At 40.3% G+C, this 25,092-nt stretch overlaps 2 protein-coding genes across 2 annotated transcripts; one reads left to right on the forward strand and one right to left on the reverse strand.

Moving 5' to 3' along the window:
• Positions 1-16,497: 16,497 nt before the first annotated feature.
• LOC132063871 (uncharacterized) lies at positions 16,498-17,790 on the reverse strand. The gene is made up of 2 exons (XM_059456605.1): positions 17,473-17,790; positions 16,498-17,361 (listed from the first exon to the last, which is right to left on the reverse strand). Exons 1-2 carry the CDS (start codon positions 17,788-17,790, stop codon positions 16,498-16,500), a joined length of 1,182 nt encoding a protein of 393 aa, XP_059312588.1.
• Positions 17,791-18,823: 1,033 nt separating this feature from the next.
• Positions 18,824-21,445, forward strand: LOC132063880 (uncharacterized). The gene is made up of 3 exons (XM_059456615.1): positions 18,824-18,833; positions 20,673-20,739; positions 20,911-21,445. The coding sequence occupies exons 1-3, from the start codon at positions 18,824-18,826 to the stop codon at positions 21,443-21,445; spliced, it is 612 nt and encodes a 203-aa protein (XP_059312598.1).
• Positions 21,446-25,092: the final 3,647 nt, after the last annotated feature.

Here is a 25,092-nt window from a genome sequence, read left to right on the forward strand (position 1 = left end):
ATATGGGCCGAGTTGAATTCTCGGGGTTGTTGAATGTATAGGGGAAATGCTGCCCAAATTTCTGTAGAGAAAGCGATAGTTTGGAATTGATTCCTAAGTACTTATAGCTGATGTTTGGTATTTAATGACGTTATTGTAGATTTTCGAGAAGCCGAGACTAAAGTTGGTTGGCTTAGGAAGCTCGGACGAGGTATGTAAAGCTTACCCTTCTTTCTTTTGGCATGTCTTAGTGTAAGTAAGTTGACACGATCCTCGAGGTAATTCTATTCTTAATGATCCGAGCATGTTTATGATCCTTATTCACCTCTTAGTATTGGTATCCTTAATGTGGTAGAAGCTATGGTTTTTAAGTCTTATGTATGATTGAATTTCAAATGTTGCAAAAGAATTTTCATTCTTAAAAGATCCTATGTCTAAAAATGTCCGTAACTTCTCATGTATTTAACCGGATTGCTTTGATACGCTCGCAAATGATTCTATAACGTATAATGCCCGTAACTTTCATAGGCGGGCCTGATTGGTTTGATACGTGTCTACGATCCCTCAAATTTGTTTAATGCAGCCCTAATGATGTTTAGAGCGGATTTGATACGATTATTGTCCGATACTCGAGCATTGATTTAGATTACTTATCCATTGAGTTTGAAATGATGATTTATGTGTATGTGGTTAATTACTACTCGCTTCGTGCGTGGTCGTTACATCTTTCACCGAGTCCCGGCCAGATGTTTCGTGCACATTCCATCGTACTATTCACCGAGTTCCTCGCTAGAGGGCCGGTATATATATACATATGTATGACATGATGTGGCATGGGACAGGATCCCGTTATATATGTACATGACGGGGACATATGAGATCCCTTACCGAGTCCCTCATTAGAGGGCCTAGTATATATATATTATATATATATATATATATATATATATATATATATATATATGGCCGACATGGACACGATATCCACCGAGTCCCCAATAGAGGGCCGGACACGCTATATGTATACACATCCGATGATTGTCCGATTGTGTCACTAAGCCCTAATGATGCATATGTACAAAATGATATTGCTATGCATGGTTTGAGTTTAAGAGTAACGTGCTCTGATATTCGATTGTCCTCGCATTTTCTCGTACTTCTATCTCGTTATGACTTGTCATCGTATCTCATGCTTTACATACTCAAGACATATTCCGTCGACCCCTTTCGGGGGCTGCGTTTCATGCCACGCAGTACCTACTGCATAGAGACGTTAGCGGAAGATATTCCACCGGATTGGCGAGCTCCATTTCCTCCGAGTGCCGCCGAGTCGAGTATTTATGTTGTGGCATCATGTTCTATGTTAGAGACTTTGCGATCGAGTTACGTATATACATGTCGGTTTGTAAGCGCTCTCTGTAAGCCGATGTATTATTATGCATTGTGTTACAAGTTTTATATGTATACAGATTTTATGTGATTTGGAAAAGACGAGGATCATGTTTTGTTTGAAAAATGTTCATTATGCATTCATGTCATGATTTAAGGGCCCAACACGATTATGAGTATTACGAGAGTCAGCAGGTTCGCTCGGCCCTAAGTAAGGGTCGGGTGCCCATCATGCCCTATAAGGTTAGGGTGTGACAGTTAGAGCCCATTCGGTCCAGTATTTGAAAAACAAATGATGAAAGGTCTCTTTTTGGACTAAAACCCCGTTTGATTTTACATAAATCTGTGGTCAAAAGAACGTGGCTAAGGCCTATGTTTTTTTTAAAATGGTTAGAAATAAGGCGTTTGGGCCAAAGCCCACACAGTTTTTTTTTTTTTTTTTTTTAGATAATAAAATCACGGTCAACATTTTCCAGGCTAAGGCCCATGATTCAACAAATAAGAAAGCCATTTTTACTAAAACAAAACTGATTTTGAAATAAAGCTTTTATCTCGTAAATAAAATTGGGACTTTGTTATAAAATAAACATATGTATGCAAGTACGTTTTAAGGGAGCATATGCGAGATTTTAGACCATAGATACAATTCATCTTTCTCCTAAAAAACCAATAGCGCTAAACATATAAAGAGTTCTTTTCTTTAAAAATCAAAACAGTCCAAATTACGCTTAATTATAAAATTTAGGTAAGGATATTCTGAAGGTGTATTAAACGGATTAACCCGGTCCACGTGTGAGTAAAGCATGAATAAAACTTGGTCACCCAAGTCCAAAAAATAAATGAACTTTCTATCTTTTCCTATAAGAAAAACTACTATCCTTATATATAAAAGGAACTAATTATACCCGGATATCATAAATCCGAACCTAAATACCCTATATATAAAGGGGACATACTCAACTCCTTTTTTCAAAAAAAAAAAAATGATATGCAACATGACAAATCTTTTGCGGGAAATAAACACTAAATAAACAGTTCATGTAAATACTCACACATTGAAATTTGAAGGTCAACCGTATAGTATGGATCCTTAATACTAGGGGGACTAACACCTTCCCTAAGGGATCATCAGAACCCTTACCTAGAACTTTGGATTAAGAAGAATTTTTCACGGCGTATGAATAAACCCTTCAAAATTGATTTTCCTAATTTTCTAAAAATTAGGTGGCGACTCTTTTAAAACAAAGTCCGAAAAAGCACCAACGAGTTCGAAGTAGCTTTTTCGAGCGCTAACCCCGCCCGCGAAAATGCGAACTGTTACACACATTATTTCAGCTGATGGTATTCGGGTGGATACACAGAAGATTGAAGCTGTGAAGACTTGGCCGAGACCCACAACACCTACGGAGGTTCGTAGTTTTCTGGGTTTGACAGGCTATTACAGGAGATTCGTAGAAGGTTTTTCTTCTATTTCGATCACTGCTGACAAAGCTGACTCAAAAATCAGCTAAGTTCCGGTGATGACGATGCCTTGTGAGCATAGTTTTCAGGAGTTGAAGAACAGATTGACTTCTGCTCCAGTTTTGACACTTCCAGAAGGATCGGAGGGCTATGTTATTTATTGTGATGCCTCAGGCATTGGGCTAGGTTGTGTGTTGATGTAGCACGGTAAAGTTATTTCTTATGCTTCAAGGCAGTTGAGGAAGCATGAGAAGAGCTATCCAACACATGATCTAGAGTTAGCTGCGGTGATTCATGCATTAAAGATGTAGAGGCATTACTTGTATGGTGTTCATGTGAATATTTATACAGACCATAAGAGTCTCCAATATATTTTCAAGCAGAAGGAGTTGAATTTGCAACAGAGGCGATGGTTAGAGTTATTAAAAGATTATGATGTTAGCATTTTGTATCATCTTGGGAAGGCGAACATAGTAGCTGATGCTCTTAGCTGCATATCCATGGGTAGCTTATCGTGTGTTCATCTAGAGAAAAGGGAGTAAGTGTAACATCCCATAAATTTGAGTTACGTGTGAATGTAAAATAATTGGGGTTTAGATGTCATCTTAGCTATATGGATCCCTTCGGGATGGGTACAAGTGTTAAATGATCTTTACGGGGTAAAACAATGTAAGGCAGTTGGTCTCGAATTGAAAAGACTCAAATGGTAATAAATGGTACACTGAATCGGAAAAGGATATGCACTTGTCTTGACGGTTTTACATTGATGATTTTGAGTTGTACGATTGATCTTGTCTTTGATTGCAAATTATTTTATTGGAGCATTTTTTTTTCTTCTAATCATTATTGTATTATTTTTGTTATACTATCCGGTGAGCCCACATGATTGTTCGTGGGGCACCATTCTATCATTAATTGTTTATTTTAGTTTTTCGGGCTGCGTCCCAAGGAGTTAGACATTTATCCATTATCTTAGAAGCTCCACAGATAGTTGTCAGATTGTGGGTAGTGTGTGGGAGTCTCGTATGACTCGTTGGGGATTTTTGCCACGTTTATTTATCTGAATATTGATTTGACTTCCGCTGAGTTATCTCTAAGAATGGTTATGCTTTCATTCAATTATAAAAGACTTGCTTTATATTTGTGAAGATAGTTGTTTAACGAAAATGATTAGGTGTTCGTTGATTATACTAAGGTGCTTTCGGTGTTGTTCATAGCATTGGATTCCTGTTACATCCATGGTCAGGTTTGGGGCGTGACAAGCTTGGTTTTAGAGCCTAGGTTGATATGTGTCCTAGGATTTGTCTATGTCTGTGGAACTGTGTCTACTGGAGTCTTCCTTGTGCAGCCTGATCACCTACATGATCGAAAGACTACTAGGTGATTTATAAGTGTTTCTCATTTTTCTTCATTCTATATTGTACTATAAAGCTTGAACTTCCGTTAGGATCGTTTTGACGCGTTCGTTAATTCGTGCTTGGTAGAAATGGCTTTAACACGTGCAGGAGCTGCTAACCAAGTGAGTAATGGTGCTTCTAATTCATCGTCTGGTGGGCGAGTTGCTAGGATCACTAACCGCACCACTGCTGAGACTGCTGCTGGGGTCGAGAATAGTAATGGAGACCAAGCGCCACTAACAGCACCACCTGCTCTAGCTACTCCTGCTGTGGGCATGGCTGATATTGGATCGATACAGAATGCGATCCAGATGCTTACCACCCTTGTTGCAGCCCAACAAAAGCATGGAGGTGTGGATCCAGCACTGGTTGGGGGAATACTTAAGCATTTTTTGGGGCTGAATCCACCCAAGTTCTTTGGTTCGCGAGAGGAGGATGATCCCCAGTAAGTTATAGATGAGACTTTCAAAGCTCTAAGGGCCATAGGTGTGCATGGTTTCGAACCTATGGAATTCGTATCATATCAATTGAAAGATATTACTCATGCTTTGTTCGAATTATGGGAGACTGAGCGGGGTAATAATGCTCCAGCTCCTACTTGGGCTAAATTTTAGGGAGCATACATAGAGAGGTTTCTATCTGATGAGGAACGGATTACTATGGCTACTAAGTTTTAGAAGATTGCGCAAGGCACTATGTCTGTTCGTGAGTATAGCTTGAAGTTCACACATCTGGCGAGCCATGCGCCGCATATGATTCAGACTGAAAAGCACAAGTTGACCCGATTTGTGTGTGGTTTAGTGCCATGTATCAAGTCTGTGTGTATTGCTGCTGCTATGTCTCCTATTTGTACATTTTCATCCTTGGTTGGGTTCACTGAGCAATAAAGGAATTGGAAGGGTGAAGAGAGGATAGAAAGGGAACAAAGTAAGAAGGCCCGATCTACGGGTGGTTTCAGTGGTTCACAAAATGGAGGGCAAAGGAAAGGGTATTCTGCACCTACTCAATCTGGCACTTATTCGAGTGCTAGTGTTCCGTCCGGGCGAGGGTCGGCCGAGAAACAATAATCGAACGAGCATTTGTAAGGTGGTAATAGACACTAAATCCGGATGAGAGATCGTATTTGTCATCATTATGGAATTCGGGGACATATCAAGAGAGATCGTAGGAAGTGGCGCGTGAAATGGCTAACTCTTCGGCCGCAGAAATAATTGTCGAACACCGTCATTGCGCTAGGGAATCCGCCTGCTGGTAATACCAATATTGCTCCTAATGCTCGTGGTAATGGGACTGGCAAAGCGGTTGCTAGCACCTCTAATGGGGGTCAAGCCCGACTTTACAGGTTGACTCGTAGGGAGGCAGCTGAAGCCGCATATGTTGTGGTCACGGGTATTCTCACTATTTTCTCTTTTGATGCATATTCGTTGATTGATCCGGGCTCAAATCTCTCTTATGTGACACCATATTTTGCTCTTGATTTTAGGATGGAACCTGAACAACTGCGTGAACCCTTCTCTGTGGTTACCCCTACTGGTGTTCTTATTATTGCCTCTAGAGTCTATAAAAACTGTGTGGTTGTAGTTAAGGGTCATGAAACTACAGCTGACTTTTTTGAGCTAGAGATGATAAATTTTGATGTAATTATAGGGATGGATTGGTGAGCTTCTTGTTATGCTAATATGGACTGTCATTATAAGTTAGTTCGATTTGCTTTCCCTGATAAACCGGTTATTGTGTGGAAGGGAGAAACTGCTAAGCCTAGGGGTAGGTTTATCTCGTATCTTAACGCTAGTAAAATGATTTCGAAGGGATGTATTTACCATCTAGTTGCTGTCAATGACACTCAAGCCGTAGTGCCAGAGTTTAAGTTCGTCCCTATGGTTAATGAGTTTCCCGAAGATCTCTCGGGTATCCCTCCTGATAAAGTTATTGATTTTGGGATAGATGTTTTTCCTGAAACTCAACCAATCTCCATCCCACATTATCGTATGGCTCCGGCAGAGCTAAGAGAATTGAAAGTTCAATTGAACGACTTGTCAGATAAGGGGTTTATTCGACCAACTACCTCGCCTTGGGGTGCTCCGGTCTTATTTGTCAGAAAGAAGGATGGTTCTCTCGGAATGTGTGTTAATTACCGTAAGCTGAATAGGGTGACTATCAAGAATAAATATCATTTGCCTACGATAGATGACTTGTTTGACCAACTTCAGGGTGCTAAGTTCTTTTCTAAGATCGACTTGCGGTCTGGGTACTATCAGCTAAAGATAAAGGAGAAAGATATTCCGAAAATAAAGTTTCGTACTCGGTATGAACATTTTGAATATCTGGTGATGTCCTTCGGTCTAACTAATGCCCTGCATTTATGGACCTGATGAACCGTGTGTTCAAGCCTTTTCTCGATCGTTTCATAATTGTGTTTATTGATGATATCCTGGTCTTTTCGAGGAGTCGTGAGGAGCATTCAGGACACTTGAGAATAACCTTGAAAAGACTTGAGGAGAATAAGCTCTATGCTAAATTTTCTAAGTGTGAATTCTGGCTTAACTCTGTGGCGTTCTTGGGTCATATAGTGTCCAGTGATGGTATCAAGGTTGATCCTCAGAAAATTTCGGCAGTTAAAGACTGGCCAACACCCAGAGGTGCGATGAAAATCAGCAGTTTCTTAGGTTTAGCAAGTTATTATCAGAAGTTTGTGGAAGGTTTCTCATCTATAGCTGCACCTCTGACGAGGTTGACTCAGAAAACGGCTAAGTTCCAGTGGTCGGAAGCCTGTGAGAAGAGCTTTCAAGAGCTCAAGGCAAGATTGACGTCGGCTCCTATTTTAACTCTACCTTCGGGTTTCGGAGGCTACATAGTTTATTGTGATGCTTCCCGAATTGGGTTGGGTTGTGTTTTGATGCAGAATGGTAAGGTGATCGCTTATGCTTCCCGTCAGTTGAAGAAGCACGAAAAGAATTATCTAACTCATGACTTAGAATTGGCTGTTGTGGTGTTCGCATTAAAAATCTGGTGTCATTACATGTATGGGGAACATTGTGATGTTTTCACCGATCACAAAAGCCGACAGTATATCTTCAAGCAGCGAGAATTAAATCTCAGACAGAGAAGATGGTTAGAGTTGTTAACGGATTACGACTTGAACATCTTGTATCATCCTGGTAAGGTGAATGTTTTTGTTGATGCATTGAGCCGGAAATCTATGGGTACGTTAGCGTATTTGCACTCTCGGCAGATGCCAATAGGCAGAGAAATTCAGAGGCTCCCTAGCTTTGGAGTCTGACTTGATGAAACTGAAGATAGGGAGTTAGTGGGAATCAGACCGCACGATCTGATATTATGGAGAGAATCAAGTCCATGCAATACGAAGATGGACTGTTGGTGAAAATGCGAGATGCAGTGGAAAGGGGCGAGTACACTTTATTCACAGTTGGGGTCGATGACAATGTCCTAAGACTGCAGGGACGTCTATGTGTTCCCGATGTTGATGGTTTGCGACAAGAATTATTGGTAGAGGCGCATAGCTCTAAATACTCTGTGTATTCGGGATCCACCAAGATATATATAAAGATTTGAAGCAACACTATTGGTGGAAGAGCATGAAGGTTGACATTTCAAACTTCGTGGCTAAGTGTTTGAACTGTCAACAGGTTAAAGCTGAACATCAAATACCTACAGGCCTGGCTCAGAATATCAAAATTCCGCAATGGAAGTGGGAGGTGATCAATATGGATTTTGTTGTGGGTTTTGTTGAGTCCAAATGCACACGCAGGTGTACTTGATCGTACAAGTAATATAGTGATTATATAAAGTCGGATGTTGAACCCACAGAGGCTTATGACCAATACTTTGTCGAAAATAAACTATTGCTACTAATTATACAAGTAATGAATAAAAGCTTTGTTTGTTTTGAAACTAAATGCTGAAAACTAAATAACTAACAATGTAAACTAGAATTGTGCAACAAACGTCTTTGGGAGTTGCTTTTATCAAGATTTTTGAAATATTCCAGGGTCTTGGTTGGTTTACCAATCCTATTGAGTCATTCAAGTATCCTACCTTAGTAACTATGTTCACAATTGCTAATTAACCGGATTATTAACCTCGTAGTATTCTTCCAAACCACTACTCGCCGATTCAAGATAATTCGTCTCCTATATTCCTATGGTATTGACTTATGAAGAACGCAATAACAGCACGGTATGCAATTGATTGCGGTAACTAAGTATACTCCTTCTCTAAACTAATAACGTCTTTCCTAAGCACGTATATCAATTAGCAAATAGAAATCAACTGTTGCGCAGACAATCAAGCAATTAAGCACGAAAGTAAAGAAACAATTGCTTACAACACGCTACTAAGATTAAAATACTTGTCAAACATCAATATTCATGGCTAAACCACAACCCCATAATTAAGATGTTTAGTTACACATGATTCGAGAATGGAAGCTAGAATTCATGAATAACATAGGGTTTCAATGTAAAGAAAATAAGAGAAGAGGAATAAAACCTAGAAAGAGTTTCACAAGTCTGAAAAATCGTTTAAGCCATCATTCTAATGTTAAAAACGAGTATTTATAAGCTAGGGAAAAATAGTAGATGAGCTAGCCCAATCTCGATCAAATTAGGAGAACTGACGCTCGTCGTGCTCTGGCTGTGCGACGCAAGGCCAACGCATCATGTCCTTCGTGCATCATTCATGTGGCGCATGCACAGCGTATTGCCAGCGCATGAGACCCTTCAGTGGTCAAATTCTTCCTTTAAGTGCTAGAATTTCCTTCCTAACGTTCAACCAATGTGCACAACCTCGAAATCAATCAAAAAATGCTCGGAATACCCTTCATTGGTCCTTGTTGTACCTATTCATACAAGCACACCAACATAAGCTCATATACAACAATTTACATTTAAAACTGCGATTAAAGTGCTAAGAATTAGAGTGAGTGTGACACTAAATCCAGATATTTGTGCTAAATATCAGCACCCCCCCCCCCACTTAGACTTTGCTTGTCCTCGAGCAACCACTTATCAAATATTCCCTAGCACTTTACACAACCATGACACTCAAATAGGTCTACATCAGGATTCGGCGGATATGAAAGTTTCGAACTCGCATTAAAACACACTCATTGAGCTAGCTCTCTCAAAAGTCATGCCAAATGATTCAAAACAACCCTTTTCTCAAATTTCAAAATATTAGCAACCAGACCTCTCAAGAAACGATCCGTTTAAAAACAAGCATATGACTCCAGAGACCACTCAAAACACAACGTGTATGCTACTTTACCGAGTAGTAATACTTCACCCATCTCCCATCGATTATGTGCCCTCACCCAAAAGAGAGTTGTCCATATTTTACACAAAGTTAATGACGTTATTTCAACAGACATAACAGGCAAACTATATCGCTCACTCTCACAAAGAATATCCAATTAGAGTGAGATGAATTTAGGATCACTTAGGACTTGTATGGTTGTAATGTGGGCTAAGGGACGGGTAGGATATATTTTGAAAATAGTGACTAACCTCCCTAAGCACTTTTAATACCTTACACATAGTTCATTTTGCACAATCCTTCATCAACCATAACTTTCAACCACAAGCTACCCATTCTATCCCATCAACACCCATTTGTTTTCTTAACTTTAAACACCATCCTATTTCCGACAAGCTAGTGGGAAACAATACTAAGAAAGCAAACGACTAACTAGAAAGTTTCTATTTTTGGTTTTTCAGTTCTTTTCTTGAAACCAATACCAATGATTTCGCTAGATCTAAGAATAACGTAGCACAGAAAATCGAAGTCACTTTTTAGCAAATCTTTCTTGTGATTTTCCTTCTTTTTTTTCTCTCACTTTTTTTTTTTTTTTTTTTGCTTTTTACGGTTATATTTCCTACTAACTAGCACTCAAAAACATTCAAGTACACCAATAGACTTCATTTCAACTTCATTCAACAAACCCTCCCTTAATTTCACATCCCAACTCCAATTCCATTAATTAGCAGTTAAAAGTGCCTAAGGAGTAAACAGGGATCAAATATTGGTCGAAAAGAACAAAAGGGGTAGGCTAATTGGCTGTCGTAAAAAGAAAAAAGCTAAAGGCTCAACGGGATTGACAAGGTATGTGTGTGTATATATACACACACACACACACACACACACACACACAAAGGGTAGGCAAGCAACGTTTCAAAATTCGGATAACAAAGAAATGACTAGATCACTTCCTAAACTTCTCACTCAATTTTGTTTCACGAACACACCGGGCAAATTCTAGTCATCAATATCAAGCATGGATCATACAAGAGTTTCCTCACATCACACACAGCACACAATCAATACAAAACAGATTCGTACAACCCTTAAATCAAGCAACAATTACACATTATGCCAAGTGGGTCATACATGAGTCAATGCACTTCATACAAAAGTGTTTCGAGAGAGGTTACTTCTTTTCATGCATGCTTTTAAAAGTCATCAAGAACAGCTCATGGTTTTCACATTCCACCTAACCCGAGCACCTAGCATTCAAGTAGTCTTACAAGCTTGACTCCTACGACTCTTTTACAGAAACTAAAAAAAAAGTAACTCGGTTCAAAGGCCCCCCTCGGGAAAGAACCGAGGCCATAAGAAAATCCAAGGGGGTGGATGGTGTGTGCCACTAGCGAGGGACTCAAGAAGCTATAAAGAAAACCTAATTCAAGAAAACTAGAAATCTAAATTATTATTTTTTTCGACTCTAGGCCTCAAAAACAACTAAAAAGAAACCTACGGTAACTTGATCACTATCCTTAACCTCAAAAATGTTACAAGAGACGTATTTCCCACCCCACACTTAAATCATTCTTTGCCTTCGAAGCATATAGATGGAAAACTTTTAAAACAAAGTAAGGCAAGAAATACTCCCTAGGGCCCACTAGGGCCTAGTCATCATCCTCATCATACTCAGCCTCGCCATCAGATGGCTCGATATCTTCTTCCTCCTCATCATCAGCATCATGTGTTTGTGATTTTTCTTTACTACCTTCCTCCATCTCGGCTGCTATGAGGTTAGCGGAGCACAAATGCTCATCAGCCGGTAATTTGCCCTCCTCTCTAACCAGGATCTGTGAGTATGTGGTATGAGGGCACTCCGTAAACACACTGGAGATATCTAACTCAAATTTCTCACAAGCAACCATCGAAATCTTGTAGATTTGTTCCAGCACAGTAGATTGAGCGGATCTTTCCTGGGCCGGAGTCAGGTTGAGCTTAGTGCTCTGCTTAGGAGATTTGACATTAGAGATGTCAATCATATTGTTTGGGCACTCGAGCACCCTGTCATGTACACTCTCCAAATGAGGTGCCACCCTTCTCAAGTATGCTGTGACCGTATTCCCGAAGCTCAGCTTTAAGGACATTCCCTCCCTGACACGAATCATCTCCTGAAGCATCCAATAACCAATGTTGACAGGTTGCCCTGTCAAGAAGAAATACACGATGGCTACTCTCTCCTTCAGCACAGTAGTGAAATGGTCAAGTGGCATGATACGATAGTTCAGCAGCCTTAGCCACACTCGGGCCTCTTTCATAAAATCACCCATCAACATTGTCTTGTGATTCCTCGGGTCCTCTTTATATCTAGCCCATTTGGCCTTAGAATCTGGCCCACACAAAGTCTCCCGAATGGCCTTGTAGTCAGGCCTTTTGATGAACTCGATCAATGGTTCCACGGGACAATCAGGAAATCCCAACTGTGCACATAATGTGGAGGCTATTAGAGGCACAAATTTATTCCTCACTTTGACCAAATGATGTAGCTTACTATCCGCTGTTTGTGCCATGACGATATTTGCATAGAGCTCTAACACCCAGTCAATATTCACCGGCCCTGGATTATCAAACACAGAGCTCCATCCCATTTCCACTATTCGGTATTAGATTCCTTGAAAATTCTTCTTCAACGCCACCTTGTTAACAGGCCGTTCACGAATGTACCCATCATTCAGAGGGAAGTCTTTGTACCATTCTTTTGTACACCCAATCCTTACAAATGTGGGACGAGGCCTTAGAGAAGAAGCCCGAAAAATGGGGACTACTGATTTGTTACTACAGCGGGAGGTTGCCCCTTTCTTAGTGGCGGAGGCCTTGCCCCCTCTGGCTCTCTTCAATCCTTTTGAAGGGCCTGAATTACCAACCTTTCTTTTTTCTTTGTTCACCATTGTACCAGTTTAAGTTTACAACACAAACAATCTAACTTATCATTAGCAAGTTAAGCCCATGTGGGGTCGTGAACTTATTGCAAGTCGTGTGTTCATGCATTGGAGTTTTAACTTTTTCACTTTTAGGGTACTATCATGGCTTTATTGACTTTTCAAGCTCATCCTAGGGTGAACCACCCTACACCTAATTCAAACTATGGTACAAAAATTGAAACAAAGAAATTAACTAAGCCGATGCTAGAAAAAACAAAAATAAGGAAGTTAAACCTACTAAAGTAAGAAAAATTCATGTTTCCGGACCTAGGTTGGTGGTTCACCCTTTATTTCTCAATTTTTTGAATTATGAGCGGTTATGGTGTTATACAAGGGTGTTCAATGGTGTTTCAAGTTCAATTGCTACTCAAGACTTTATAATATCTCAATAAACTTGGTTGAGGACTTTTAACAAACACCTTGTGGGCATAGAACTATCCCTTTGAGTTTGGCAACAATGGAAGGTTGAAGAACCCTTTCTTTTGCTAGGGAATCATTGTTCTAGCCTTTAACAAACAATTGAAGCACAACAATACTAATTCCCCACCCAAATTCGCCCAACCCATAAACCCTAGTTCATTAATCTCAGATTTCAACACAAAGGGGGAAAAAGGGATGGGATTTCATAGATGGAATATGAAGATTTATTACCTTTGTTGTGTTATGAGATGATGCACATGAATTTCTTGTGAGTTGAAAGATATTTTGGAAAGGGTTTTAGTGGTTGGGTTCGGTTAGAGAGTGTTTAAAGAGAGAGAGAGGGAATGTGTGAGAAGTGGAGGGAATTGGGGGGGGGGGAGGGCAGCTGTGTTTTAATGTTTCTAAAAAATTCAAATCGGGTCGACCCGTGCGTTGGCTATGCATCACATGGCCAGCGCACAAGTCCCTACTCTCTGAACTCTATACTTAGTCAAATTTTTGTTGTGATTACACCTCGTGCACTGGCTATGCGTCGCATGCCCAAGGCACAAAACACCCCTCTCTGAACTTTTTACTTAGCCAAATTTTTGGTCTGATTACACCTCGTGCGCTAGCTATGCGTCGTATGCCCAATGCACAAAACACCTCTCTCTGGACTTTTTACTTAGCCAAATTTTTTGGCTGTGATTACGAGTCGTGCGCTGGCTGCGCGACGCATGCCTAGCATACAAAGAACCCTTCTCTGAATCTTGTACTTAACCAAATTTTTAGCCTGCTTACCTATTATGTGTTGCTCATGCGGCGCACAAGCACAACACACTACAAACTTAGAGCTCGATTCTTTATGTTTTGCACTCGTTTCTAGTCCCCGCTCCTTCTTTAGACCTGCAACATGAACAAACGTGACATTCAGGTGTACCTGCTTAAGAAAATTAAGAAACTTCTTGTAAGTAGACTCTTCTTTCTGTCTTGCCAAATGTTGAAGGAATGGAGGGGGTGGCTTTGCAACCACGGACTATGGTACGCTTTACCACTAGTGTCTCGACTACCCTCTCTTTTTCAATCATCTCTTCTGCAATCTTCTCTTTTTCAGCTCTCACTAGACTGGTCTTCTTTGGAGCCAGCTCATATCAAAATTAAGCTTTTTGATTTCCCAATATTCTTTATGCTCTAACTCAACCGGTAAATGGCATGCCTTCCTGTAAACCAACCTGTAAGGAGAAGCTCTGATGGGGGTTTTATAGGCTGTGTGATACGCCCACAAGGCGTCATCCAATTTCATTGCCCAATCCTTCCTCTGGGCATTCACAATTTTCTCTAAGATTTGCTTCACTTCTTTATTTGATACCTCTACATGTCTGCATGTTTATGGGTGGTAAACTGTAGAAACCTTATGCTTCACCCCATATTTTGCCAAAAGGTTCTTCAACAAACTATTGCAGAAGTGAGCACCCCCATCACTAACCATCACCCTTGGGGTTCCAAACCTTGCAAATATGTTCTTTCGTACAAAATTCACCACCACCTTTGCATCATTGGTTGGAAGAGGGACTGCCTCTACCCATTTCGAAACATAATCGATAGCAAGCAGAATGTACTTGTTATCAAAGGATGGTAGGAAAGGCCCTATAAAATCAATGCCCCAGACGTCAAATTCCCCATAAAATCAATGCCTCAGATGTCAAATATCTCTACCTCCAATATGTTTGTCAAAGGCATCTCGTGCCTCCTAAAGATGTTTCCTACTCGTTGACATCTGTCACAACTTCTAGCAAATGCATGAGCATCTTTGAAAAGAGTAGGCCAATAGAAATCAGATTGTAATACCTTAGCCGCAGTACGATCACCTTGAAAGTGCCCCCCGTATAAGAAAGAATGACAAATCTCCAGCACTTGACTCACCTTGGTCTGTGCAATGCATCTGCGCACTAACTGATCAGTCTCTTGCTTGAACAAATACGGCTCATCCCATATGTAAAACCGTGAGTCATGATACAACTTCTTTCTCTGTTATGAAGTAGCTTCAGATGGGTACACCTCACTTACTATCAAGTTCACCATATCAGCATACCATGGGACTTCGGCAGCAGGAATAGCAAATAGCTGCTCGTCAAGGAATGACTCTCGGATTTGAACATCCTCCACAAAATGATTATGGTTGTCCAATCTAGACAAGTGGTCTGCGACTTGGTTCTCAGCTCCCTTACGATCTTTAATCTCAATATCGAATTCTTGCAAAAGAAGAATCCACCGAATCAACCTGGGTTTATCATCCTTCTTGTTGAACAAGTAGCGAATGGCCACATGATCTGTATATACAATAACATGTGCCCAACAAGATAGGACGAAACTTATCAAAAGCATAAACCACTGCTAGCAACTCCTTCTCGATTACCGTGTAATTTATTTGGGTAGCGTCAAACATCTTGCTAGCATAGTAGATAGAATGAAAAACATTCTCTCGTCTCTGGCCCAACACAGCTCCCACAGCATTGTCGCTTGCATCACACATCAATTCAAATGGCAAGTTCCAGTCAGGTGCTATGATTATTATTGCAGTTACCAACCTTCTCTTCAGATCTTCAAAGGCCTTGATACAAGCATTATCAAATAGGAATTTAACCTCCTTTGCAACTAACCTGCACATCAAATTAGAGATCTTCAAGAAATTCTTTATGAAGCCTATATAGAATCTTGCATGCCCGAGAAAACGGCGCACACCCTTGACTGACACGGGGGTTGACAGCTTCTCAATGACTTCCACTTTAGCATGATCAACCTCCAGCCCTTTCTTTGAAACCTTGTGTCAGAAAATACCTTCTCGAATCATAAAGTGACATTTTTTCCAATTTAAGACCAGGTTAGTCTGTTCACATCTCACAAATACTAGGTCTAGATTCTTCAAACACACCTCAAAAGAGTTCCCGAATACAGAAAAATCATCCATGAACACTTCTATGAAATCTTCTACCATTTTTGAAAAGATAGCCATCATACACCTTTGAAAAGTCACGAGTGCATTACACAATCCAAATGGCATGCGTTTGAAGGCATATGTGCCATATGGGCATGTAAACGTGGTCTTCTCCTGATCCTCCGGAGTAATAGCTATTTGATTGTAGCTAGAATAGCCATTTAGAAAACAATAAAACTCTTACCCGGCTAACCTGTCTAGCATTTGATCAATAAAGGGAATGGGATAGTGATCCTTCCTGGTTGCCTCGTTCAACTTGCGATAATCCATGAAAATTCTCCATCCAGTGATTGTTCTAGTATGAATGAGCTCATTTTTGTCATTTGTCACAACTTGTATCCCTCCTTTCTTCAGGACACACTGCACCGGACTCACCCACTTGCTATCCAAAATAGGAAAAATAATGCTGGAATCTAACCACTTGATTACCTGTTTCCTGACAACCTCCTTTATCACATGATTCATCCTCCGTTAATGTTGTGTGCTAGGCTTATGATCATCCTCCGTGAGTATCTTGTGCATACATAGCGCGGGGCTAATTCCCTGAATATTAGATATCTGCCACCCCAATGCCCTTTTTTGAGACTTCAACACTTCTAGACAAACACTGACCTTTTCATCAGTCAACTCTGCTGTTAATATCCTATGGAAAGCTATTACCCTCGCCTAAGAATGCATATTTAAGATGTGCAGGTAGGGGCTTCAACTCCAAATTCGGAGGCTCTTCAATTGACAACTTCGGAGTTACTCCCGTTTTTCTGTCTAAGGGCTCAAACTCGCCCTCACGAATATAAATGCTCGCCATATCTAGAATCTGCACCATCTCAAATGCCTCTAAATCACTAAAAATATCATCACCCACTAGGGCTCTCTCCAATAGATCATGAGAAGTGATAAGTGGACTTCGGGTATCATTATTCAGTACAGTAATAACTGACACCTCCTCATAGACCTTGTATATATTGAAGACTTCAACTTTATCGTGTACTCTTATGGTGAGCAGCCTAGTAGCTACATCAATAAGTGCTCTCCCTGTAGCCAAGAATGGACGCCCCAAAATAAATGGGACTTTCGGATCTGGCTCGAAGTCCAAAATCATGAAGTCTGTAAGAATTATGAATGACCCTACTTGGACCAATACATCTTTAATAATGACCTCGGGTCTTGCCAATGATCTATTTGTCAGTTGAAGAACTATAGTGGTTGGTCTGGGGACTTCCAAACCCAGCTTCCTGAAGATAAATGAAGGCATCAAATTTATACTTGCATCCAGATCACATAGTGCTCGAGCTACAACCTGCTTCCCAACAGAAATCTCAATCGTGAAACTTTCGGGATCCTTCAATTTTGTGGGCAACCTTTCGAATATATGAGAATTGCACTCTTCAGTAAGTGCGACTGTGGCATACTCTGTGAATCGGCTCTTGTTTGCAACAATATCGTTGATGTACTTAGCATACTTTGGAATACCCTGTAACATATCAACCAACGGGACATTCACGTGTACCTGCTTAAGCAAATCAAAAAACTTCTTGTAAGTAGTCTCTTCTTTCTGTCTTGCCAAACGCTGAGGGAATGGAGGGGGTGGCTTTGCAACCACGGACTGTGGCTACTTTACCACTGGTGTCTCGACTACCCTCTCTTCTTCAATCATCTCTTCTGCAATCTTCTCTTTTTCAGCTCTCACTAGACTGATCTTCTTTGGAGCTACTTCCTCTAATTCTCTTGTATTCCGAAGAGTAACAGCATTGCATGGCTTTGGATTCACATCAGTATCACTTAGAAGTGCCCCAGGTGGTCTAGGGTTTTGTGCACCAGCTATATGACCCATCTGCCTTTCTAAATTTCGCACTGCCAAATCACGATTCTGATTATTCGCTATCAACTTTTCCTGGTCTGTCATCATCTTCTGCATATCACTCATCATCTCTTCCATACTTTTTGCGGGGGCTTGAGGAATAGGTGTTGGCTAATAGTTCTGTTTCTGATTTCCTTAATTGTCGCTCCAACTGAAATTCGGGTGATTCCTCCAATTTAGGTTGTAAGAATTTCAGTATTGATTGTTGTTTCCTTGCCGCTTGCCTGCATTACCCACAAATTATACGGATGCATGATTTGCAGGGCATACATCACTGGTGTGACCTTCTCCACAAACTTCACAAAATAGGTTAGCTTGTTGCACTACTTGCACCTGTGATTGACCTTACATAGCAGTTAACTTCTTGATTTCAGTGCACATGGCATCAATCTATGCTGGTATTGTTGTAAAACTATCCACTTCAAAAACACCCGGTGCCTTCTTAGCTGAACTGCTAGTTGTGTCATCTTGCCAGTCTGGAGTGCTCTGAGTAAGACTTTTTAATAATGTGAATAACTCTTCATAGCTCAGATCAAGAGCCTGCCCTCCTGCAGCAGTGTCTAGTGATGACATATGTTGGGCATCCAGACTCTCAATAAATGTGTGTGTCAGAACTTCATTCATCTGATGGTGGTGAGGACAATCTCTGAGAAGACCCTTGAACCTTTCCCACGCTTGATACTAATTTTCTCCACTTTTCTACCTGAATGACATGATCTCCCTTCGGAGGCGAGCTGTCTTTACTGGTGGAAAGAACCTTGTCAAGAATTTTATCGCCATATCATCCCACGTAGTGATAGAATTTTTGGGCTCTACTAATAACCAGTTACTTGCATTCCCCAACAGAGAGAAGGGGAACAGTGTCAGCCACACATATTCTTTAGTGACCCTTCTAGTAGTAAAAGTATCAACAATCTGCAGAAAAGTATGGATGTGACGCTGTGGATGCTCGTGTGACATTCCCGTGAATTGCCCACTAGAGTGAAGTAGCTGAATCATAGGATGTTTTAGCTCAAAGTGCCCTTCGATAGTGGGCTTGACAATGCTTGAAGTTACATCTGCCACACGAGGCACTGCAACCTCTCGCACTTTCGTTGGTGGATTATTAGCCATGACCACAGGTAATTCGGCTAGAGACTATGGATTCTGTAGTAAGTTCAAGTCTCTCCTGCACCGTTTGAAAATACGTTCAGGCTCAGGATTGAATTCCTCAAGATTGTTTTGATTTGCAATCCTTCGCATTCGATTAAAGTACCTGCAATCAAGTAGCAGCTAATATCGAGAGGTTAATACTTGGATAAATAAAGCAATACAATTTACTCTGGTAAAAATAATTGATTTTCTAAGTCCTCGGTAATGGCGCCAAAAACTTGTTGCGTCCAAATGCACACGCAAGTGTACGTGATCGTACAAGTAATATAGTAATTATATAAAGTCGGATGTCAAACCCATAGAGACTTATGACCAATACTTTCATGAAAGTAAACTATTGCTACTAATTATGCAAGTGATGAATAAAAGCTTTGTTTGTTTCATAACTTAATGCTGAAAACTTAATAACTAACAATGTAAACTAGAATTGTGCTACGAACTTCTTTGAGAGTTGCTTTTATCAAGATTTTAAAAATATTCTAGGGTCGTAGTTGGTTTACCAATCCTATTGAGTCATTCAAGTATCCTACCTTAGTAACTTTGTTCACAATTGCTAATTAACCGGATTATTAATCGCGTAGTATTCTTCCGAACCACTACTCGCCGATTCAAGATAATTTGCCTCCTATATTCCTATGGTATTGACTTATCAAGAATGCAATAAGAGCATGGTATGTAATTGATTGCGGTAACTAAGTATATTCCTATCCTAGTCACAAATCCTAGCCCAACTATAGGGATAATCAGATCACAATCTCTTTACTCCTTCTCTAAACTAATAACATCTTTCCCAAGCAAGTATATCAATTAGCAAATAGAACTCAACTGTTGCGCAGAAAATCAAGTAATTAAGCACGGAAGTAAAGAAATAATTGCTTACGAACATGCTACTAAGATTAAAATACTTGTCAAACGTCAATATTCATGGCTCAACCACAACCCCAGAATTAGGGTGTTTAGTTACACATGATTCGAGAATGGAAGCTAGAATTCATGAATAACATAGGGTTTCAATATAAAGAAAATAAGAGAAGAGGAATAAAACCTAGAAAGAGTTTCACAAGTCTCAAAAATCGTCTAAGCCATCATGCTAATGTTAAAAACGAGTATTTATAAGCTAGGGAAAAATAGTAGATAAGCTGGCCCAATCCCGATCAAATTGGGAGAACTGACGCTCGTCGTGCTCTAGCTGTGCGACGCATGACCAGCCCATGACGTCCTTCGTGAATCCTTCATGCGGCGCATGCACAGCGCATGGCCTTCCTGAGATTCAGAGATGGGGTTTTTGTGCATTGGGTGGGCGACGCATGGCCAGCGCATGAGACCCTTCAGTGGTCAAATTTTGCAGCCGTTGCATGAGACCCTTCGGGGTCGATTACGCCTTTAAGTCTTTGGAACTTCCTTCCCAATGTTCAACCAACGTGTACAGCCTCGGAATCAATCAAAAAATGCTCGAAATACCCTTCATTGGTCCTTGTTGTACCTATTCATACAAGCACACCAATATAAGCTCATATACAATAATTTACATTAAAAACTGCGATTAAAGTGCTAAGAATTAGAGTGTGTATGACACTAAATATAGATATTTGTGCCAAATATCAGGTTTATCCCGCATAAAGGCCAATTTTGATTCGATTTGTGTAATCATGGATAGACTCACAAAGTCTACCCATTTTCTTCCCATGAAGATGATATATACCGCGGTGCAATACGCCAAGCTCTATCTAAAGGACATAGTTAGATTGCATGGGATTCCGATATCCATCATATCTGACAGAGGTACGCAATTTACTGTTCATTTATAGAAATTGTTCCAAGAGGGTTTGGGAACTCGTGTGAACTTGAGTCTGCCTTTCATCCGCAGACGGACGGGTAAGCAGAGAGAACTATTCAGACTCTGAAAGACATGTTGAGGGCGTGCGCCATTGATTTTAGGGGTAATTGCGATAAGCATCTATCTCTTGTCGAGTTTGCTTACAACAACATTTATCAAGCAAGTATTCAAATGGCTCTTTATGAAGCTCTTTATGGGAGGTGTTGCAGATCACCAATTGGATGGTTTGGACCGATCGAAGTAGAGCTACTGGGTCCTGACTTAGTTCATGAAGCAATCGAGAAGGTGAACCTTATGGTGCAACGACTCAAGACAGCTCAGAGTCCACAGAAGTCATATACGGACATGCCACATCGCGAGCTAGAGTTTGCAGTAGGTGACAAGGTGTTCCTAAAGGTGTCACCAACGAAAAGATTTGTGCGGTTTGGTAGAAAGGGTAAGCTTAGCCCTCGTTTTATTAGCCCATACGAGATTTTGAGAAGAATTGGGAAAGTGGCTTACGAGTTGAAGTTACCATCTGAGATAGCTATGGTGCACCCTGTGTTTCACATTTTGATGTTGAGGTTGTACAAGCCTGACCCTTCTCATGTCTTGAATCATGACGAGATTGAAATCAATGAAGGGTTGTCTTATGAAGAGGAACCTGTGCAAATCTTGGATCGTCAAGTTAGGAGGTTGAGAATGAAAGATGTGGCTTCGGTTAAAGTCCTGTGGCGTAATCATAATACTGAAGAAGCTACTTAGGAAGCTGAGGAGGACATGAAGAGGAGATATCCTTATTTGTTCCCTGCTACAGGTATGTCTTGAACCTTTGGGTTGTGTTTTCCTATGAAAGTTTAGAGTGGAGTGTAAATCTCACTATTGTGTTTGGGTTGAATGATGCATTCATGGTATGATTAATCGTATGTTATCTCTGGGGATGTTTCACTTTACTAATGGAATTCTCGAAATTTTTGAAAATTGAAGGTTTAGTAAAGAATCTCAAGCCATGACTTTCATTCAGGGACGAATGATCCTAAGGGGGGATAATGTAACATCCCGTAAATTCAAGTTAGGTGTGAATGTGAAATAATTGGGGTTTAGATATCATATTAGCTATATTGATCCCTTCGGGATGGGTGCAGGTGTTAAATGATCTTTACGGGGTAAAATGAGGTAAGGCAGTTCGTTAGAAATCCTTAAATTCGTCTAAGTCTGAGACAGTTTTCATTTATGTCCAGTTTTTGGGCATTTGTGTTGGGAATTTGGAAAACTCAAAACACTAAAGTTGTAGGTCTCTGAAATACCTTTCCAACTATATAATTTGGGTCTCAAACCAAGCTACGTAGAGGGAGTTATGATTGTTTTACTGAGCGAATATCAATTATTGAAAACGTGTGTTAAGCGTGCGTCGCGGGCCCATCGCGCAGAATCTAGTTGCATACAAAAACATTTTTAGGCATTGGAGCTACATCGCATGGCCAATGCATATCCCCTGATCAGGCGTTGCACCGGTGACGCGGCTCAACGTGGATCGGGATATTTTCTGGTTTCGAATTTTCTTTAAGTCCTACCTCGTTATGTTATTTCCCACTTCATTCTAAATCAATGTTTCTAAGCAAAAGAAGACTAGAAAAGTCTCTCTAACCCTAAGGTGAGTTCCCACTCAATCTTGACCATTCCCACACCATATCCATCCCCTCTTGATAGTAAAACATCTCTCTAAAACCCTAAGTTCTTCAAATCTTAAGAAGAATAAGATAGGGGCGTGTGGATTTCGTCTAAGAGGTAAAGTTTCTGAATTTTCTAAGTATTAATAAAGTTTGTACTGGAGTAGAAAGTTCTACAAGGTGGTAATCCGTTAATGATTCGTGAAAGGGTTCAAGAACCCGTTTATAGGCTTAGAAAAGCCCTAGTTTCGAACAAGGGTAAAAGTCCCAGAATTCGTAAAAGTTCTAAACTTTGTCATTTAAAAAACCATTGTAGTGTGATTGTTGAACTTGGAAGAATCCGGTTGCTATCTTATAATGGGATTAGTGCTATGTCTCTTTTTGAACATATAATGGGATTAGTAGTATGTCTCTTTTTGAACATACTTTTTTTTAAAACTTGTGTAACTTTGGTTATGGTTTGTGTGCGTGAGGGACAAGCCCACATTAAACCCTGTTTGTACTATATTATATATACGTACTCATGATTGTATTCCTCTCTAAAGGATGATTAAAATATTGAGATATAAAGCTTTTGTATTTGAATTTGAATTACCCCACAAGGGATGTTTAAACTTGATATTTGGAAAGCTTGACTATCTCATGTGAATGCGCTATGAATGGAATGTGTTGGACTTGAAACTTGTTTAGTGAATTGTCTTTGGGTTTCTAAATCGATAAATGGACTGAAGTGCCCCTATAATGGGAAGCTGAACATAATCCATTATGAGTAATTTGACTATCATGATATGACTTGTGATTCGGCTTCCATGCCATGATGTGAGATTCAGCTTCTATACCATAATTGATGATTCGACGAATATGCTATGATTGATATCTTGTTTGTGTTTGGGCCTGTACGGGCAAGCTGTGCTAGTCAAGAGGACGATTATTCGTTATGGATCCTAACGTATCGATATGAGTATTGTTGTGTCAATTCAGACGACGATTGACCTTCGAGGCGTATAACTCGGTCCATCTATTGTTGTGTCAATCTAGACGATAATTGACCTTCGAGGCGTATAGCCCGGTGCATTTATTATTGTGCTAGTCCAGACGACGATTAGCCTTAATGGTTTTCTAGCCCGGAGTATCGATTAATTGGTTCGCCTGTGAGTGGCTTGTTGATGATATTGGTCTCAAATTAAAAAGACTCAAATGGTACACTGAATCGGAAAAGGATATACACTTGTCTTGATGGTTTTAAATTGATGATTTTGAGTTGTACGATTTAACTTGTCTTTGATTGCAAATTATTCTGTTGGAGCATTTTTTTCTTCTAATCATTATTGTATTATTTTTTTTATATTACTCATTGTCCTGGAGACACTCACTGAGTACCTAGTACTCAGGCATACCATTATTGTTTTTTATGGTGTGTTAGGTAATATTGAGGAACAGGTTCATGATACGCCTACGACTTAGGAGAAGTTGCTACTTTCTAGACTGCCGGTGAGCCCACATGATTGTTCGTGGGGAACTATTCTATCATTACTTATTATTTCAGTTTTTCGAGTTGCGTCCCAAGGAGTTAGACATTTATCCATTATCTTAGAAGCTCCACAGATAGTTGTCAGATTGTGTTTAGTTTTTGGGAGTCTCGTATGACTCGTTGGGGATTTTCTCCATGTTTATTTATCTGAATTATTTGATTTGACTTCCGCTGAATTATCTCTAAGAATGGTAACGCTTTCATTCAATTATAAAAGACTTCTTTATATTTGTGAAGATAGTTGTTTAACGGAAAGGATTAGGTGTTCATTGATTATACTAAGGTGCTTCCAGTGTTGTTCATAGTATCAGATGCCTGTTATGTCCAGGGTCAGGTTTAGGGCATGACAGTTAGTTCGTGAGCTTCAGCAGTTAGCTAGCCCAGGAGGTTGATTATTGGACTCGGGCGATACAGGAATAACTATTCATGATGCGGCAGTTCCATCTTTAGTAGCTGAGGTGAAGGAACGCCAGTACGAGGATCCCATGTAGTTCAATATAGAGATACATCTCCTCAAAATAAAAAGTCACCATTCGAGATTTCTACAGATGAAGTTCTCAAATATCGAGACAGACTGTGTGTTCCTGATGTTGCAGTGTTACATCATCAGATTATGGGGGAGACTCATTGTTCCAGTTATTCTATTCATCCGGAGACGACGAAGATGTATCATGATATTAAGGAAGTCTATTGGTGGGATGGAATGAAGAAAGACATCGCATAGTTCGTGGACCAGTGTCCTAATTGCCAACAGGTGAAGATTGAACATCAGAAGCCCTGCGGGTTATTGCAAGCTATCGAAATTCTAATGTGGAAATAGGAGGCAATTAATATGGAATGCACAAATTTCATTATAGGCTTTTCTCGTTCTCAGCGTAAGTTTTGATTCCATATGGGTGATTTTTGATAGACTTACTAAATCAGCCCATTTTCTGTCGGTCAGGACTACTTACTCAGCCGAGAATTATGCGAGCTTTATATTAAAGAGATAGTCCGCCTTCATGGTGTTCCGATATCTATCATCTCCGACAGAGGTGTGCAGTTTACAGCTAATTTTTGGAGGTCTTTCCAAAAGGGTTTAGGGACTCAGGTGAGTCTTAGCACGACATTTCAACCACAGACAGACGGACAGGCTGAGTGTACTATTCAGACCCTCGAGGATATGCTACAGGCATGTGTCTTGGACTTCATAGGTAGTTGGGATGATCGTT

This window comes from Lycium ferocissimum, chromosome 1 (assembly GCF_029784015.1).
Source record: "Lycium ferocissimum isolate CSIRO_LF1 chromosome 1, AGI_CSIRO_Lferr_CH_V1, whole genome shotgun sequence".
Classification (NCBI taxonomy): domain Eukaryota; kingdom Viridiplantae; phylum Streptophyta; class Magnoliopsida; order Solanales; family Solanaceae; genus Lycium; species Lycium ferocissimum.